Source organism: Zonotrichia albicollis, chromosome 7, assembly GCF_047830755.1.
Source record: "Zonotrichia albicollis isolate bZonAlb1 chromosome 7, bZonAlb1.hap1, whole genome shotgun sequence".
In the NCBI taxonomy this organism is placed as follows: Eukaryota; Metazoa; Chordata; class Aves; order Passeriformes; family Passerellidae; genus Zonotrichia; species Zonotrichia albicollis.
In genome coordinates this window covers 29776531-29795821 of record NC_133825.1, presented here as the reverse complement: position 1 = coordinate 29795821, position 19291 = coordinate 29776531, and the positions used below count along the sequence as shown (strand labels likewise).

Below are 19291 nucleotides of genomic sequence, written 5' to 3'. Positions count from 1 at the left end.
CTGAAGAAATCATCTCTTGATTATGCCATTTCTCCTATTATAACTTCATAATCTTCTTTTTAAAATTCATCGTACCCGTAAATACATTGTACAAATATTTTCAAGCACTTTGATTTCTGTGCCTGCTTTACTCCACTGAAAATGTGCCTAATAAAGTCACTTTGAGCCACTTCCTACTTAGCAAAAACTAAACTCCTCTCCCCTGTTTCCTTTGATCTTCGTGATGCTTCGTTGTGTATAAGTTTGTGGATCTCTTAATTCCCAAGGCCTGAAGTAGCTCAGAATTGAGGTTAACCTTCTGTGGCAAGGCTTTGGCAAGCCTGTGTATTACCAGGCTGAGGGCTGCATTCTCCATCCATCCCATATTCAACAGCTTGTGCCACCAGCTGATACCTGCTGTTCATAAACCTCTTAAAAACCATTTCAAAACAGAAGAGCAGTAATTTCAATTTTTTTCTCTGGCATCTTTAAGAGACTCCTTGCCTTCTGAGAATTAGTGGGAAGATGGCCCCTGTTACTGCCCTCAGTTCTTCTCTTCTCTGGTAGCAGGCATTGCCTTCTAAAAGCTTTATTAGCTGTCTGAGCAGGAGGAGGAAGAAATAACACAAGTGAGAGTATCATATATGGAAATGAAAAGTAGGAGAGAATTTTAAAAAGAGGAGAAGAGACCAATAAATAAAAGGAAACTATTTTCATGTTTGCCACATGTATATAAATCAATGGGTTCACTGACTACCCAGAGTTAGGGAAGAAACTAGAGGGAGGCTGAAAGTGTTGCAGAAAATGTAGGTACTTTCACATAAAGGAGTGCTGGTAAATATATTAACCCAGGCATATTCTCTGTCTGTAATAGTAATCGTGTCAGGTGAGTTTGGTATTATAACAAACAGTACACAAAGCAATGCAGAAAGTATTATTGTGTTTTCATGTATTCAAGACTAGGCCATTTCTATATTTCACTACAGTTCCTTGTACAAAGAAGAAACTGGGGGAAAAATACAGCTTTATTTAACCCAGATGTTAACAAAGTGGTGCACAGTAAATAGCACAGTGATTAGTTACAGTCATACATACTCCTTTCCTAATGTTATAAAAATAAAAGAAAAAACTATATATATATATCAGTTATGGCAAGAAATAGATTACACCAAAGTTAATTTGTAGAACTTACTGACTTGAGTTAGAAATCTGAGAGCAAAAGTTTCCCATATAACATTATAAAAGGGTTTGATGTTAATACCAATAACAGAAATACGTATTACAGATGAGCTTGGAAACCAAGTCAATTAGAAATTGAAACCCTTTTGTTTTGATCATAGGGCAATGGTGAGAATAGAAATTATAATATTCTAGTGACAAGTGGTATTGTTAGAGTTTACTGCATTAATTTAAACATTCCAAACTTGCTGATGTGTAAGACACTGGATGAATGAGAGCTTTGGTTCAGTCTGCCAGGTTCTCTGCTCCTACCTACATGCAGAATGAAGTACAATATCCTTTTAAAGCGAACATTTCTGAAGCTTTTGCAGGTGAGCCTTCCTGCAGAAAATAGGTTATGTTCTGTGCCCCACTGAAATTCCTTTTGCGCTTTGCTTCCCTGCATCTCAATTATGCAGCCAGCTAGTGGGAGCTGGGCTGCACACCCTCTCAGGGGTACAGTGCACAGTTTGCTTGATGGGATCAGTTACTGTAGGGAAGTTAGAGAAAGTATTTGTAAGTGTGCTGAAGTCAGAGGTGTGACCATAGTATAAAACCTGGCTAAATTGGGTGAAAACCAGGCTCGGAGTTTATCCAAAGTACTCTCTTAACCAATTTTATTTTTAGTTTTATGATAGGTATGGTTAGAATCCAGTCAGCAGCAGAGAAACCCACTAATTGCTCATTAAGAAATGTTCTGTAATTCCTTTGTTAGCTTTGCAGTGTTGCGGTGGTTGGAATAGCTGAACTATCATTATCAAGATTAAAAACAATAGTCTCGTAGTACTACATAAGCCCTTAGGAGAATGCCCTCTTTCCTTTTAAAAATCTTCCTCTACTGACAGTAAAGTCTATTTTATACCTTGCTGTAAGAAAATAAATCTTTGATCTGCTAATAAAGTTCCCACCACTCCAGTATGCTGTGACAAGAATTTTCTTTCTCTCTCTTAATAGACTGAAGACATTAAAGAGATAGCCCGGAAGACACAAGCCCTGCCGAAGGTGAACACTAAAAGGCAGCGAATTGTGGTCTTCACTCAAGGCAAAGATGACACTGTATTGGCTACAGGTATGTTTTCCAAATCTCCATTGTCACCCACAGAAAATATTCCAGCTAATCAATTACAAGTTGAGGTTTTACAATTTTCAAATGGTAGTCAGAGCATTTGCCTTTTGATGTTACTCTGTGTTTCTCATCTTTTATGTTTTTAATTGTTTCAGGAGTCTGAATTTAAGAAGCTATTATTTCACAAGAATGCCTGAGAATTTAGTTCTGAACATTTTTATAACATAGATTTAAAATATTGATGCAGTTGGTTTTACTTAGATTTTTATGACTTGAGATTTTATCTGTGTAGCCATCTTTGCTGCAAACAAGAATACACTGTGCCTGCTGAGAACAGCTGTGCAACAGTGTAGTATATTTAAACATTTGCAAAGAGGAGGAAGTGAAATCCAGTACTAAGTGAATTTCCAGGCTTTTTTTGCTTTGAGCAGAAAGTCTCACTTTAGCTTTTCTCAGCCGTCTGCTCTTCAATTCTCAAAAGAGTATGTGGGAAAAAGGTGTTCTAGCAGGATTCAAGCAGTTTCTGCTGTCTGAATTGATGATGTACGACACACAGATTTAAGCATTATAAACATGACTGCCTACCTTTTGACAGTCTCTTTAATTCTGTCCACCTATGCTTCTAGACTAAATAAAGCTATTAAAAACATGTGCTGTGGTGAGCCATTTTAGTAGCTCATTCCTTCACAAGGTGAGTTATTAGGCTGGGCTGAATTCCTCCTTTGGAAATCAAGTGAAGTAGAGGAAGCTTTGCACCTGGGGGACTGGTGCTTACTCATACAATATTTGCCTCAAAATCAGAATTGGCTTCAGACTGTGGCTTCAGGGCTAGGCACTAAGCAGGTATGTCACTGCTATAAAGATCATTCCTAGCAGCAGTTTGAATTATTTCTTCAGCAGTTTGCTCCTTCCCCTATTTTGTTAGCTACAAAGTGTTTTAGAGGGAATAGATACCAGTCACTGAGAGCTGGGTATGTGTATTGCACTGATGATGATGGAAGTGTTCCTTCCAGAAAGTTACTGCCTGTTGTGAATGGCCCATGAGGAGGCACTCCACTTGAGTATTGTACACTTGACTGAAAAATAGCAGCATAAAAATGTTTTTATACATGAGCTAGTAATAATGTAGTAAACCTAAATCTTATGTGTAACCCTCCTGTGCTCTTATTTAATTTTCACTGAGTACTTTTTTTATTCTTCAAACTGGAGTTGTTAACAAATCCATTAATCCCTTCTTTGATATTTTTACAACCGGGAGCTTATTTGAGGACTGACACTTGCTAATCTTAGCTGTTTGTTCGCTATGAAATGAACTTAAATTAGAGAATGCACTTTATATGCATGATAAATGTGAGATGGATAGAGACTGTATGCAATGGTGTCAGCTACAAAAGCAAACATGATAAATCTTAAGGCAGTTTTGAGCCGTGGGATAAGCTATTCAGTGCACAAGCATAGCTGAATCTCTTTGCTATGTTGTTATTCATGGCAGCCAAATAAATGTCAATAATAAAAGAGAATTAAAGATTTTCATTTCCCAGAGGCAGTCCTCTAATACAGCTTGATCTTTCATTTCATTTGTAATTCGTTCTTGTGTCAGGATGCAATCATTTGCCAGGCTCTGTATGTCATGTTAAGTCATTTAATAATGATTAAGAACATAAAAATGTTTGGCCTGTGGGGCAATTCTCGAAAGAGATACCAATTTGTTATTGTTTTCCCCCTTTTCCTTTGGTGTGGACCATCTCTTTCCCACCTCCTCACATTAAAATAATAATGGAAGAAGGAAAATGTGTCCCTTAGTTTAGCATATGATGATGCCATAGAATGGCATAGAGTGCTGCTTACACACTTATTTCAGAGCTAACTAGGTCTACACTTACAACCTGCTGTGGAATGTATAAAAGTTTCTAAATTATCTTTAAAAGAATTACTACATTTAGGAGTTACCAGCATAAAATTGTTATCTTTTTTCTAATGCATGGAGGTACATTTTTTGAAAAAGCAGACTGTGTGTACTTGTTTATCTTGCCTTTCTAAGGGAACAGTAAAGTCTCAAAGAGCTTGTGCCTAGATTAAAATAGTATTTGCAGAGTCAGCTATGGATTTGGGTATGCTTGTTCATACCTTCTGCTGTATTTTTTGTCCAGGTTAACAGTAATAAGAACAACATGTTTGTTATGTTGAACATGTTTATGCAGAGACCTCGACAGATTGCAGAGAGACCTTGACAAATCAGAGAAATGGGCAATCACCAACTGTATGAAGTTTAACGAGGGCAAGTGCTGGATTCTGCACCCTGCCCACAGGGATGGGGAGCCCTGGCTGTGTGTACAGAGTGGGGAAGGAGAGGCTGGAGAGGAGCACTGTGGAAAGGGACCTGCAGGTCCACCAGTGGCAAGGTGGATCTGAGTCAGCAGTGCCCTGGCAACCAGGAGGGCCAACCGTGTCTGGCTTGGATCAGGCTGTGCTCTGTGCAGTCTCAGCCAGATGGCCACCCCCAGCCTCCTTCCCTTCCCCTGCCCCATGCCTGGCAAAATGAGACAGGCAGCCAGAGGCTGTGGGGACATCTGTAACAGAGCTCTGTTTGCTCTGTCAAAGGCCCTGCTAAGGATGTTCCAAGCCAAGGCAACCATGGGGTTGGGTTGTGAGAGGAGGCTGCAACTCTTTGAAGAGTTCTCTGTAGGTCAAATGAGGATAAGGTTATGGAAATTATGAGGGGATATACTTGGATACAGTTCTGGCTGGAAGGATAGGAAATAAGATGGATAAAAGGGGTTGTTGCAGATTGCTGGGCCATTCGTGAAGGGGCACAGAATGATACATGCTGAAAATTTGACCTGGGCTTTCTAGGGCACAGTAGAGGTGTGTGTGATATGAAGAAGTGCAGATACAGCTGGCCATTACATGTGGAGATGACTGTGGCAACAGTTCTTCGTTCCTGAGAATGGAAGTATCAACAGGTATTTTAGGAGTGGAGCATAGGGCAGAAGAGCACGGCTTATTGCCAAAAGAAAAGATTGACCAAACAGATTGGAAAATATAGTTCTTGCATGTGAGAGAGGGAGCTTAGACTGAGACAGCTGAGAAACACCTTCCTCCAAAAATCTGGCCTAGCCATACTGCAAAGATTTTGTCATCTTATGAATTGCTGCAATTTATACAACATTGTTTTAATGTCAACCAAAAATACTGGTGGCTTACCTCAAACAGACCGCAAGCTGTAGGAAGTCAGGTATGGATTGACAGGCAGCTTAGAGGTCCATGCAGCTGGAGCAGATCAATGAAACAGTAAGAATAAAAAACTACATCAGCAGTCTCAATCTAAGCCATTCCCATTTGTCAATCCACTTTCTTTGGCTGTCAGAATTATTTGTGTTTTCAGAGGAAAAATTTCTCTGTCTTTATCCTGGAGTGCATTGGGTCTTTCTGCTGTCTGTTCATATCTGCTCCATCACAGTCCTGCAGCCCCAAGGCCCCTTTTCTCTCCGCTTCCTTCCTGTTCTCTGTCATTGCAAGGAAGAGGCAAGCTCAAATTCAATCTGAGTGTGATCAGTGTGTTTTAGAGGGAAGGGAAGGAGTGTTTAGGATTGGCATACAGGAGCTGTGACAGATGAAGCGTTGACTTAATTAACTGTCACCTTCTAATAAGACTCCACAGAGCACAAAGAAATTTTTGTGGTCTGAGGTTTTCCTCTCCGTGTCATAGAATTGTAGAATGGTTTGGGTTGGAAGGAACCTTTAAAGGTCACCTAGTCCTACCCCCCACAATGGGAAAGGGCATCTGCAACTGGAACAAGTTGTTCAATGCCCTGTCCAGCCTGACCTTGAATGCTTCCAGGGCTGGGAATATCTGCAACACCTCTGGGCAGCCAGAGGTGCATTTTTTGGTGATGTTGAATTTCATCTTTTTAACTGAAAAACTTGGAGGGTGCTGGACATTCTCAGTGACTTTAAGAATGAGCACAGACAAAAAGATTGTAATTCTCTCTATCACTGATCCCCAACATGACTGAATTTTGATAAAACTCTTTTGGAAAAACCAGCCTGGGAGAGAGACCTGTGACAAAAGCTTTCAGCACAGAGGATTATACTTAGGGAAAGGAGCAGCATTGGGTTAATTTCTTGTGCAGATGCTCCTCAGCTGTCCTGGGAGTTACTTGGCTATCAAGACTCTGATCCCACTACCACAGCCTTGTTCCATGATATCCTTCTTAGCAGGACTGAGATTCCAGATTTGACTGAGTTTTGAGGTTTGACTAAGCCTGCAGGATACATTTCACATTTCAAGACTTTCTTCTATAGCTACAAGAAATATACATAAGCAGGAGAAGTTATTGAACATATGCAGTCTCTTGGTTTCAGCAGCTGGAGCTTTTAAGAAATGCACTAAAAATCACAAGCTCTGGTAGGAGCATAGATGTCCTATCTATATGTGCCCTCTAATGTTTGTCAGAGTTGCTTATAACAGTTTTAAACAAATTGCTTTTAGTCAGATACATTTTATGACTGGTCTTGGCTCAGAAGGAAATCTTCAGAAAGTCTGAGCAAAATCAGTTCAGCAATGGAAAATGCTTTTATATTGAAATATTTGCATAATTCAAGACCAGCTGAAACTACAAACTTTAAACTTGGCTTGTTTTATAGCTTTAATAGAGGAAAGAAAAACAATCCAAATTTAAAGAAAATCAATTCAGCATTTTTCAAGTTATGAATGATGAAATCTGGCATGTTCAGGGGTGAACATAGAATTTTCCATTCTTTTTTCCCCTCTGATGTTTGCAGGACCACCTCTATTTAAGGGCATGTTTGTAATAACCTCATTTGCTAGACTATGGCAGTGAAAAATAGATTTTTCTAAGGATTCAAGCATTAAAGCCAGGTTGGGCTTGCTAGCTACTTAAATCTTCATTTTTTGGGACATATTACTTGAGATATTTCAGGAAATCTATTAGCAGTCTGGGCAAATGTGGTAAAAAGAGAGAAGTTCATCTTAAAACTTCATTAGTGCACCTACCACATAGTGCATGCAGAAACAGTTCTGTAGATTTTTGTGTTATCACTGTTGTTTGATCTAGTCCATAAATTAAAGTCAGTGCAGTGTAGCCAAGTTAATATGTCACAATAAAATTGCAATGTTACCAAATTTTGGAGCCTGCCTACCAAGCTCTTGTTGTTGAATAAATAGTGGGCATTTGCCTCTATGTGATATCTGAAACAGAAAACTGAGCTCAATGGGTGTTGGTGTCACCCAGTACAGCTGTTCTTGTTGTTATATATGCGGATATGCTCACAAATTAAAATTTGCTATGTTTGAATAGAACTAAAACCTGATCTTAATTAAAATAATGACAAATTATAGTATGTTTTGTGAATTATGAAACTCCTTTTACTTTGTAAGTATGTTAGATCTTAAGTATTTTAGAAGATTTTTTTAAAACTCATCTTTTAAGAAGGTTTATCACATTCTGGGTGTGGAATGAGAGATTTTAAGAGCCATTCTTAGATCACAATAGCATGATGGGGTATGCTTTTTGAGAGGAATAAAGAGGGCTGATGCTCAAGCATGTAGCTCACTCTAAACAGGGGTCAGTAGGTTTTCTTTGTCAGGTTGTGCTGCAGTCCCAGACCAACATGTTACCCTGTAAATCTACCTGTAAAACAGAGAAGTATTTCATACTATTGACACTGCTGACATTTTATGGTGGGTCTGTTTGCAGCTCCTCTTCTGTAAGTTCTTGAGGATAATGTGTTCTTCTCTAAGAAGCAAGAAAAGATGTTGGTTTTTTTTTTTCCTTGCTTACAGCTTTCCTGCTTGGCCTTCCAGACAGGAAAACCTTGACTTGCCCTTTTTTTATCAACTAGGCTTCCTATGCATTTATACACTCCAGAGTCATACCTTGGACCCAGGGAAACAGCAGCTGAGTTTTATTAGCATGTGCTCTCTTTTTCACAAAATTACACACTTTCACTCTTCCCTATACATTTATATTCATAAATAGAAAGGATAATTTCAAAAACAAAAGTGGGTTTAGGGAAAAAAAGGGACATTTTAGTCCCCTAATGGCTTAACAAGTAGGCCAGAAAGCCCAAAATAATCAGGTTTTTTGTGTTTTATGAAACCAAAAAATCTAAATTAATAATTAGCATTTGTTGGTAAGGATTAATGGATAGAAAAGCTGGTAATATATTTTTGTAACTGAGACCATTCAGGCTTTTATGCTGCATGGGAGTGGAAGACTGAGCATTTTATTGGAGAGGTGAAACACATTATTAAAACCTAAATTCCTGGATACAGGTATCTTGACTGCACTTTAAAGTGTACCAAGTGTTGCACGTCAAAGAATGGGTATGCGCATATGTAAGTAGGCACATGTGTGTGTTTCAGTAATTTCATATTGATTTAAGAAAAGGATTCTTCTGTGGTCTGCTGTGTCAATACAGCAATTTAGCCCAGAAATTGAGAGTAAGGTGGGAAATCCCTTATTTGTGTATAATCACCAGGAGTAAGGAATAACAAACCTAGCTTCATTTTCAGGTGCTACAATGAGTTTACATTCTATAATTCTGAGGAAAAATTAGGCTGTAGAAAAATGCATGTTTGTTAAATGACAATAAATATGGGCCCCTACTCCCTTCCTTAGAACTGGCCTGTATTTATTCTTCCAAGGAAGAATTTCTGTGCTTGTGTCTCAGATACTGATACATAGATGTAGGAATTGAATTTTTATACTGTAATTCTAAAAAGAATTCTTGGAGACATAACTATTAATAGCTAAATCCACTGCTTAGGTAGTAGAAATTATATGATATTGGAGTGGCAATACAGAGTAAAAGAGTAGAAACAAGACTGAGGCAGATCAAAGATTTATCTCTTACGTGATGTTTGCAAATGTACAACAGTGGGAACTTGGGAAAGAGGATAAAACCAGAGCAAATCGGGAGTAATGGTTCCATGTTACACTCCAGCAAAATGTTGCTTGGGGATTTGTGAACTAGAGATGTTGTCTTTGTGCTGAATAGGCCAGAATAGGATTTTATTATACATGTCTTGTGATAAGGAGTGTCACAGAGACTATGTTATGTGAAGAAATACATCCTGCTTGGCCAGTCCATAACCATTTCATGTACAGTGGCTTTTTACTTTTGATTTTGAAGAAGTCTTGCTTACCTCCCCTGGACTAGTCTTTTTTCCAAACTCTTTTTGTATTCTGTTAACTTGTTCTGTGTTTGATCCATAATTCTGACACACTGAGCCACCCTTCACTGCACCTTTTTGCAGGTCTGCTTAGTCTTTGTGAGTGGGGGACCAGAATGTTCAACTTGCAGGTTCCTGAGGAATTTACAAAGTGGCTTAATTTTGTTGTTTTCTTTGTTCTGTATTCCTCTCTTAATAGTTCCTAACAGTTTCTTGCTTTTCTGGCTGCCACTTATGATTGATCTGACATTTTCATAGAATTATCTGTTATGACTTCAAATTTTCTTTATGGTGTGGTAATTTGTGCTTTAGAGCCCATCATTGTGGTGTATTTAAAGCTAGATCATTTTTTAAATGGGCACCTTTTTTGCATTGATTGACAAAGAATTCTATAGCCCTTTAATCTTGGACACTTACATTCTTCACTCTCGGCTTTTGTTTTTACTATCCCAAATTAATTTAAATACCTCACAAGAAGACTGCCTGCAGCACTGCTCCCTCAGAAATGGTATATCTAGGCAGGAGATGCTACCCCAGAGCAGGCACACGCAGTTAACATTGAAACTGGACTTAGGCAGGGGGATTTTCGTAAGGCAACCCCTTAAATCACTTCAGGCCTTTCTTGCTTGACTCTGGAGAGCAAGATTGAAGGAATTTACAGTAACATACTGATTTAGGGGCCATTGAATCCCAAATAAGCATTCTCTTTCTGGAAAGAAAGTACCTCTAAACTGCAGTGGTTTTGGTGGAGGGGAATGAGGCATTAAACATGGTGCTTTATTTTGAATTTCCATCTAGCAGCAAAGAATCAAGTTCCAAGTTGGAATAGAAGTAGCTTCAGCATTGGCTGATAATGCTGTGGAATGATGTCTGCAAAGCAAAAAGCAAAGAATACAGGGACAGAGCCACATAAGGAAAACAAACTCTATTTTCTCTTATGCTGAAAACCACCAATTTTATTATAGAACTCAACTGGAAAGGATGGGGAAACAGCAGAATCAGTAATTGTGAAGCACTGGAAGTGGAACAGCCTTCCAAATTTAATTTGTGCTTTTCACATATACATGTAATTGATGCAACTTTGTGAAGGTGATCCCTGTTTTCTGAAAATAACACCTACCTACCCACCTACCTACCTACCTGCCCACCCCTGCCCACCCGTCTCCCTGTACACCAAACAGGGAATTCTGGTGAGTTTTGGTGTTTCAGTGACTGCCCCTACATCTACAATGTTATGTCAGTCTAAATATATCTTTCTGAGTTTTTGAAAAAACTGAAGAAAATCCAAATCTATAGTATTCTGCTTCATAGAAAATAATAATCCTAGACACTTTTAATTAAATGCATGCTTTAAGTTTAAAGTTCACCACTGTCCTTTTCTGTGCAGTCATTTGATGTTCCTGCAATATTCAGTGTTGGACACTTGCCATTTCTCCTTAAGAACATGTGCTTTAATGAGTTGAAATCTGAAACCTGTGCTTTAAAGGTTTATAGTGCTTACACTTCTCACCTCCCAACATTTTAGGGTTGAATCATACTAACAGGATGTCTGGTTTATGAAATTAATCCAATATCATTTTTTTACCAATAATTTTTTAGAAAAATCCTAATTTGGTGTGATTATTTTTTTCATTGTAAGAAATTAAATGTATGGCTTGTTCAGCAGGTTTCATAATAGATCAATAATTTGTTGGCTTAAGTTGTTTTTTTCCTTTGGAGATGTGGGAAGATCAATGTCTGTAATGCCCTAGGTCAGGATCAATAGTTTTAATAAAACTTCATTTTTTTTGTTGTTTTGGGGTTGTTGGTTTTTTGTTTTGCCTTTGTACCTTTGTATGGTTTTGCTTTTATTAATGAGCTTTTCCTTTAGTTTCAGACCATTAATGGTTTTCAGATAATGTCACACTGCCCAAGGTCAAGGCCAGTTTGAACTAAAAACTCTACTTATCAATCTTTAAATATATTGGATGGGCTTCCATCTGTTAGAAGACATAAGAGTTAGATTCACTGCTTTCCAGGAACCAAAGTTAGAGCAAAACAAAATCTCAACCTTTTGGTAGGATGACACATTCAGGCCTTTTTTGTGTTTCCTTAAATAAATAACAGATCTTATTTATGGATCTCATTCTGGCATTAACAACATGGGTAGCTATGTGGTCTTGACTGCTCTTCAGTTAAAGATACTAAATGCTCCATATGGACCTTTATGATGGTATATTGCTCATTCCACAAAACCACTTTGAAATAAGATAGCATCTCTTGTTTATTCCTGAAATTCTGGGTGGGAAGAGGCAAATTAGCAAAGTGTATGTTATCAGCTGGAGTGCTTGAGAGAATGTGATGTTGCTGTCTCTGAGGCTGAAGCCTGTGTCTTCTGAAATCAATGGAAAGATCTCATTAACTTCATTGGCTATTGATTATGGTCATGGAGAACTTAAAACATTCATGAATATTAATGGATTATACTGATTCATGTGTCTTTATGTGTGTTGTACCTTGTCTGGAATCTGTGATTCAGTTTTTGTAGTTTACCTAGAGGTTATAGAGATAGCAAACTTCATGTGAGCTGAAAGATTTGATAACACATTTTACCCGGAGGTCTTTGTGTGGTAGAAGTGAGGGGCACAAAAACTGCACCCTTTGACCACTGGCACCTAGGCAGATTATCTTCTCTAGGAGATATTTTTTCCATTATTTTGGCAGTGTTAGCCTGTTTTTTACTTGGCAGCAGTTCACTTCATAACAAATCATCACAGAGGAGCTTGAACAGCATATCTGTGCTCAGAAGGTGCCCTACAGACTCTGGTAGCCCATCATCTTTAATTTAGAGATTTTATTTCCTATCTTGTGATTGCAGTTGAATGGACATTGTAGAAAAGTTTAAATTGTAGCTATCTGTGTCATGCTTTTGCCATAAATGATGGAACTTATGTTTTCAAGCCTCTAATCTTCACCTGCTCAAATAGTCTCTGTATAATAATTGCACAGAGTGGAAGGAGAGTAAAATGTGGGTATGTGTGGTGTCCCTGGATGAAAATTAACTGCAGGAACTGACTCTTTGATTAGAAGTTTCTCTACTGTAGCATCCAATTTCAGACAATGAAAGTTGTGGCAAGTAGATGGCTGAATGGAGGACAAATCCTTAGCTCCAGGAGGGACAGAGCAGAGATCCTCGACAGCAGAAAAAGCAGACAAAGGGGATTTGAATGGGTACTGCTTTGCCTGACTTTGGGGACTTGGAATTTATTTTGTGCAAGATGACAAAATGTCTAGAATGAACTTTGAGGGCATGTGGAAGGCTAATTGGAGTGCTTTGAAATGGTTAATTGTCTAAAGGTGGAATTGTGAGATTTTATGATCTATGTTTCCACAGTAGGTCTTGGAGATAATGCAAAGTGGAAATTATTTAAATGCCATATGTGACACATAGGCTGTGCTTGTCAGTGTGATACCAATGACCTGGCCTTGACACACCTGAGCATATTACAGACTGTGAAGTGGCAGTTAGGATATAAACCTCTGGATGCCAAAAATAATGTTTATGTAGTTGATCCCATGTGAATGAAAGTAGGCTCTGTCTCATTTTCACCCTAACTGTTTTCTTTGTTATGAATAATAAAGACAGTGAAGTAAGCAGACCTGGCATAGAGTATATACAGACAGCAGATTTAGTGAATAGGGTAAACATGGACTGGTTTTATATTGTTTTGGCTATACCTACTGAATGATATAACACTAATGTTCGTTCAAAAGGAATGCACAGAGCAGTCTGACAGCAGATTTAAAGTTTGGGAGGCTGCATACACTGATTTTGTTTGCTGTAGTTCACTACCCTGTGCCCCCCACTGCCTCCCTAATCCGTCCTGATTCTTCTGCCTGCCCCAGGGATTAGCAGTCAAAACTAAATCAGAGGGGAGTCTATGGAACCAAATATTTATGTCCCTTGTAATGTGACACTGTGATACTATACTGTGAACCTGAAAAGATGCCAGGCCATGCGTTGTGTCTAATAGCAATTGATCAAAAATGGAACTTCAGAACTGTACTCCAAATTGTTGGCTGTATAAATTTGATAATAAGTACATTTCTTGATAGAATACAACAGTGCAGCAAAGAGTGCGTGCCCTCTCTTCCCTCCGCACCTGTCCAAGTGCAGAATGCTGTTTGTACAGTACATTGTCCTCGCTGACAACTGAATAAGAATTTTTAGGAGCAGTTGGCTATCAAGTGATGGCAAATTTAAAGGTTATGCAAATTGTGCCAGTACAGCCCAGCTTGTTTCAGACCTCTTTTCTCTATTATCATATCAATTGAGTCAGCTCATAGTAGACAAAGCAAGGTTATGGGAACCACCTAGAGCATCATGCACCATTAAACATCAATGCAGCACACATGAACATCTGCAACAACGATCTTATTAACAGAGGGTAGAACGGAAGGCAATAAACAGCTTTCTCAGTCTCCTAATTGTAAAAAATTTAATAACGTAATACTTGCATTATTTATCAACAGCAATTTGGTCAAAAATTACAATTGCAGTGGATTACATTACAACACCTATTGTCTGCTGTAAATTGGTACAAAAATATGAAAATCCTTTTGTGAGCAATAAACACTTTAGTTAGTAGAATGCTAAAAATGCAATTCTTTCAATTTCTGGCACATGATGAAATATAAGTATCTGCCTTTTGCACTGCCATTTTTATACTTGGCTAAAACCAAATATTATAAAAGAACCTAAGAATTGATTTTTATTTCCTGCTTGTCTAGATAGCTTAAACATTTCAAAAATCAGAGCACAGTTGTTTTGTTGTGAAAAGTAACATACAGAAAACATAAAATGGTCTTGTGTGTGGGCAGTCAACACAGATGTTTGGATGGACAAAGTAAAGCATGTTAGATGTCTGTGTTGTGATATGTGTTGTGTGTTGGCTTCTGGAGGAGACACTGCACTGCTTTAGAAGGTGAGAGTACGTGAAGCTGTGCTCTCCAATAGCTGAGGGAAATGTATACAAAAATTAAAGTATGTTAGAAGTTGATAAAAAAGAGAAAGGAGGTTTGGCTCTCTAAGGCCAAGGCAAACTCTAGGAACAGGTTAGGCTCAAAGGTTGAAGCTCACCCTTTGCTGGAGTCAGATACATGGGTGGGGAGGGACAGCCCCTCTCCATGGAGGGGAGCACTATGGACTCCCTGGGAACCAGAGACTGCTCAGAAAGCTCCGAGCTGCAGGAGGAGAGCACCACTCTTCCTCTTTCATCCTGAATGTGCAAATGCACAGGTAGTTAAGAATTAAAGCAGAAAGGAAATAAGAGACTGGCTGAATAAATCAATACAGGCTCAAAAGTTGAGTTTGACGAGTGCATCCAGCAGAGACTCCTGCTCCAAACATTAGTCTGCTTCCAAGCAGCTTTGTTCCTCCCTGGCACCGTCTGCTCCCGACTGTTACCACTGAGTAGCAGCAACAAGATCAGATTTGTATTTATGTGGAAGAAGAATGAAGCCTTCTCAGTTTGTGTTAGTAAAAATCCAGATTGTGCCAGGATCACTGGCAACAGTTAGCCTCCTGGTCAGCAGTAGACACCTCAGTCATTGCTTTAATCAACAAGAATCAACAGGTGATGGCAAAGGATGTGGGAAAAGAGCAAAAGTGATTAGACAAAGATGAGTAGAAGCTTGGTAAAAGACGAATTTGGCAAGTTGAGAGTTTCAGGCATTATATTTGTTACCACAGAGAAAGGAAAGTTTTTCTTTAAAAATATTAACATCTTTCCTTTTAAATCTGCTTTATTTCCTCTAGGAAAAGATGGCCAAAAAAAGCAGTGAAACTGTCTAAATAGCCATTAAGTATATGTTTTCTGCTGAAATGCTTCTAAAAGCAACAAATAACAAATATTTTCCATTTTTTTCCACATTTTTGAGTTGCAATTCAAATTATCTCACTCTGTAGGCTAACCAGAGTTTTTCCTGCATGTCTCTGCAATTTTTAAAGCAGTATCTGCTTCTTGCCTTTTTTCATAACTTTTTATAACTTAATTGTATCAGCAGAGTCTCCATATTTTGCTTATACACATCTATTTACTTGCTTACCAACCTTGCTTTTCAGATTGGAAACTCCTCAGAGCAGGATTCTTTTACTTCTAAAACGTATCTTGGTGGTCATCTTGACAATATAAGAATAATACATATTACAGAGATCATGAGTTGAACTCATCTGTAGGCACCAACTGAAGTTTGATTAATCTTAAAATGTTTTATTGCTTCTAAAAAGATAAGTGTGTCATTTTGGGTATTATTTTGGAATCACTTAAATTTGAAGTATTCAGCAAATTAATGCTTAAAGGAAAAGTAACCAGGAGTGACAGGCAGTGATAGGAGTCTGACAATGTTCTGCAGAGACAGAGGCTGGACAATTCTGATTTTTCTCCTAGGTTACTTATTTTGCTTTTGTCAAGCAGCCTGACTTTAAAGCATTGGGGTTTACATGAAATGACAGTGCATGCCCTGTAAAGCCTGTTGGGTTACCTTTGTGGGTGCACATATATGGGGGGATTGCAATGCCTTAAAGGCCTTCCTACACAAACATGTGATCCAAGAGCTCTTGCCAGAAACTCTTTTTCAAAGCTGATATTACAGTAACTGTGTGGAAATTAATTTAATCCACTGCGTAGTCAATAACTGCAAAAATTCAGGGGTGCATAATTTACATCAAAATGTGTGTGATGTTATTTTTAAAAGGTGATAGATTTACCATCCTGTTTATGTCAATGGTTAAACTGGTAACATGATACTACAAAGATCATAGTTCAGAGTATTTTTATATATATAAAATATATATATATTTATATAAAAGATATAATTATCTAATAAATTATCTGCAACTAATGTAGGGGAAAAATAAGCTCCTTTATTTTGGGCCAGATTTTTATCTTAGGCTGGTATAACCCTTAAAGAATTCCATTAAAAACAGCCAAATTTCTCTGTTTCAACTGGCATTTTAAGAGTAGGATATTTCCTCATTGACCTTAGAATAAATTTTGGCCTCCATTGCAGTGACATCTTCTAAATAGATTTAAAACCTGCTAAAGTCTGATAAAATTAATTTAGTAAGCATGTTTTATTCTTCAAAAGCAAACAAGTAGTCTTGGGAGATCTTAATTAAAGGTAACATGGAGCTTACAAATATAGAATGAGAAGAAAAAAAATTGTAAAATTCTAGAGCTGAGCTCTGAGATAAAAGGGTGAAAAATTGAAATTTCTACATGTAATCTGAATTTTTAATGGCAGTGCTGTGGAATTTCAGTGGTATAGCTACCTCATCAATGTTCAGCTAGTAACAATTTTTTTTTTCAAGGAGAAGCAGCTATATACATTAACTTATTTTTAGTAATATATCTAGGGAAGGCTGTCTCTCTCATTCCAATGGACTGATTTTATTTATGAAACTAAATATAAATTCTCCCAGAAGAAAAATCTCCTTCAGAGCTGCTCTGTAGTGACCTAATGCTCACTCCTTCTCTTTTCAGTCTTACTGATGCTCAAGTGAAATGGAAGTGCCTTGGGCCCATTTCTGCCTCCACTGACAACCCATGCTTCTCAGATTATCGTGTAGCATAAAAAAAGCTGTCATGTAACATGGCATTTATTTAAATGATGTGATTTCTGTGTTCACCACTCTGAAACTGAGGTATAGCTAAGAAAGCTTGCAAGTTTTGACAGGTGTGTTTACCCCGCTAGGGCAATATGCTTAATGTATGAAAAATGTGAGGCAGAATACAGTTTTTGTCCTACTCAAAATCAAATTATAATATGTTTTTCTCTCTCTTATTTAGTTTGGTTTTGTTTTGTTTTTAGCCAATGCCCTGATAAGCTTTTGAGTAGGAATTGCATTGACATGATTTATAGGTTGGTACTTGTCAGAAGATTCTCCCATAGGACAGTGTTTTGGTGGCCTAGCTGTGCAGTGGTTTAAAATACATCTGTAGAATAGCACAAAGTGAAGTACAAGCATACATGTTTCCTGTTGGTGTGTTGGTCAGTGTATGTACACATGGTCTGGTTTCTGAGCTTAGAGATCTCATTTTTGCACACTCCTCATATCCACACTTCAGAAGGCTGAAGAGTGCGTGTGAGCAAAACATGTCCCTGTAACCCAGACACACCTTTGGGATGGGTTCCTTACACTGGACATTGACATTCCAGCTCTCAGCATCTGTGTGTGTTCATGAGTCTTGGCTACCTATTTACAAATAGAAATAGATTTGCTTGTATTTCTAATTCCTGTACACAGTTCAAAAAAATAATGCTGGAGTTGTATGGCTTGGTATTTTACATGTGAGGATCAACTAAGATGTACAGTGCCCAAAGCAGTGCATGTAGGATTTACAGTGCAGGGAGAGATACTTACATTTGTTAATATCCGAGGCCAGATGTGGTTTTGTGTCACCCTGTGCTCACTGGTGTGGCTCAGCTCACTGTGGTAGAGCTTGCTCTTCATAGAGACCAGGATCATACAATTGATGGGCTTTGTTTATTGTAACCCATCTCTCCTGTCTTCAGGACTGATTTTGCTCTGAGCTCTTCGTAGTACTTGCAGACTGTCATTGTATTGTAGCAGTGAAATAAATACCTGCAGAACCTTTTCGTGATTTTGGTGCCTGTGACTTCACACCCCTTGTCTTTCCTGAGTCCTCCAGCCCTTTGTGAGCCCAGACAGAAGGCAGAGGAGAGGCTGGAGCTCTGAGCAGGACCTTCTGTCTCCAGCAGCCCTGCTGAGCTAGAGCAGCGCAGTCCCGGCAGTTCAGTGGGCGCAGTTTCAGCTGCCTCTGAAATCAGTGCCTGCCGGGCAAATGGCAATACTCCTGTGTGCTCAAAAGGCTTTTTCAACAGAGTTCATTGCCATTCTAAACCTTAAACATTGTGACACATGCCAGAAAAATTCTGCAGCTTGTTCTTTAGGGCACTTTTTCCATATATATATATATATATATATATATATATATATGCACGTATATATTTTTAAAAATGTTTTATTAGCAACAAACAAGCAGAACTAGTATTTTCTGTTGACCTCTTTCTTCCCCATCTTTTAAACAAAGTGTTATGTTTACTTGTGCTAAAAATTATTTAATATGAGAAATAAAGTAGAGATTCAACTGGCAGTGAGATATAAAAAATAATGACATTTAAGTGTGCCCCACACCTTCGATAAAGTAAACAAAACAAATTTTTGCCCCTAGAAGATGTTCACAAGCCATTAGTCAATGCTATTACATTTCTTATAATTGCTGTAACTATTTACAGAGTTCTGAGGCCAATCTTGTGCTGATCTAAATCAAGAGTTATTTCAAAGGAGTGATGTTGAATTAACAGGATTGCAGACAGAATTGGGTGTAGGTTCAGAGGATACATGCTGTGTGCAAAAATAGTGTTTAATTTTACATCATTGCTAATAGTTGATGTGTATGAGTGTACAAGTTGATTCAGATGAACCTTCTTTCCCCTATTAACTCTAACCCTATGAATCACACTTCAGTGAGAGGCTACAAATAAGGCTTCTGAATCAAAATGCTCTTGACCAGATAATGGTACAATTTGTATGTCTGAGGAGAGCTATAAGGGGAAGACAAGTCTCATTTACCTCCTAGGACAGAGGAAAATGGGGTCTGCACACTGTCATTTCCCCTACGGGTATCTATGGGACTATGACTAGAGCCACAGGAGATTTGAAGTCTTTGGCATCATATTCCTTTTCTGTTTCTACTGAAAATGAACTAGCTGTCTCTGAGGGACAGCACTTTGCATCCTGATCAACACTTTTGCTTAGCAAACTG

General features: G+C 38.3%; 1 protein-coding gene across 2 annotated transcripts in view; it reads left to right on the top strand.

The window, feature by feature from the left end:
- The window catches only part of ADK (adenosine kinase), a 265378-nt gene that overhangs the window by 222823 nt on the left and 23264 nt on the right, over positions 1 to 19291 (top strand). For both annotated transcript variants that reach the window (XM_005481465.4, XM_005481466.4), the window contains exon 9: positions 2152 to 2266. In XM_005481465.4, the coding sequence (XP_005481522.1) occupies positions 2152 to 2266 (115 nt within the window). The remainder of the gene's footprint in view (positions 1 to 2151; positions 2267 to 19291) is intronic.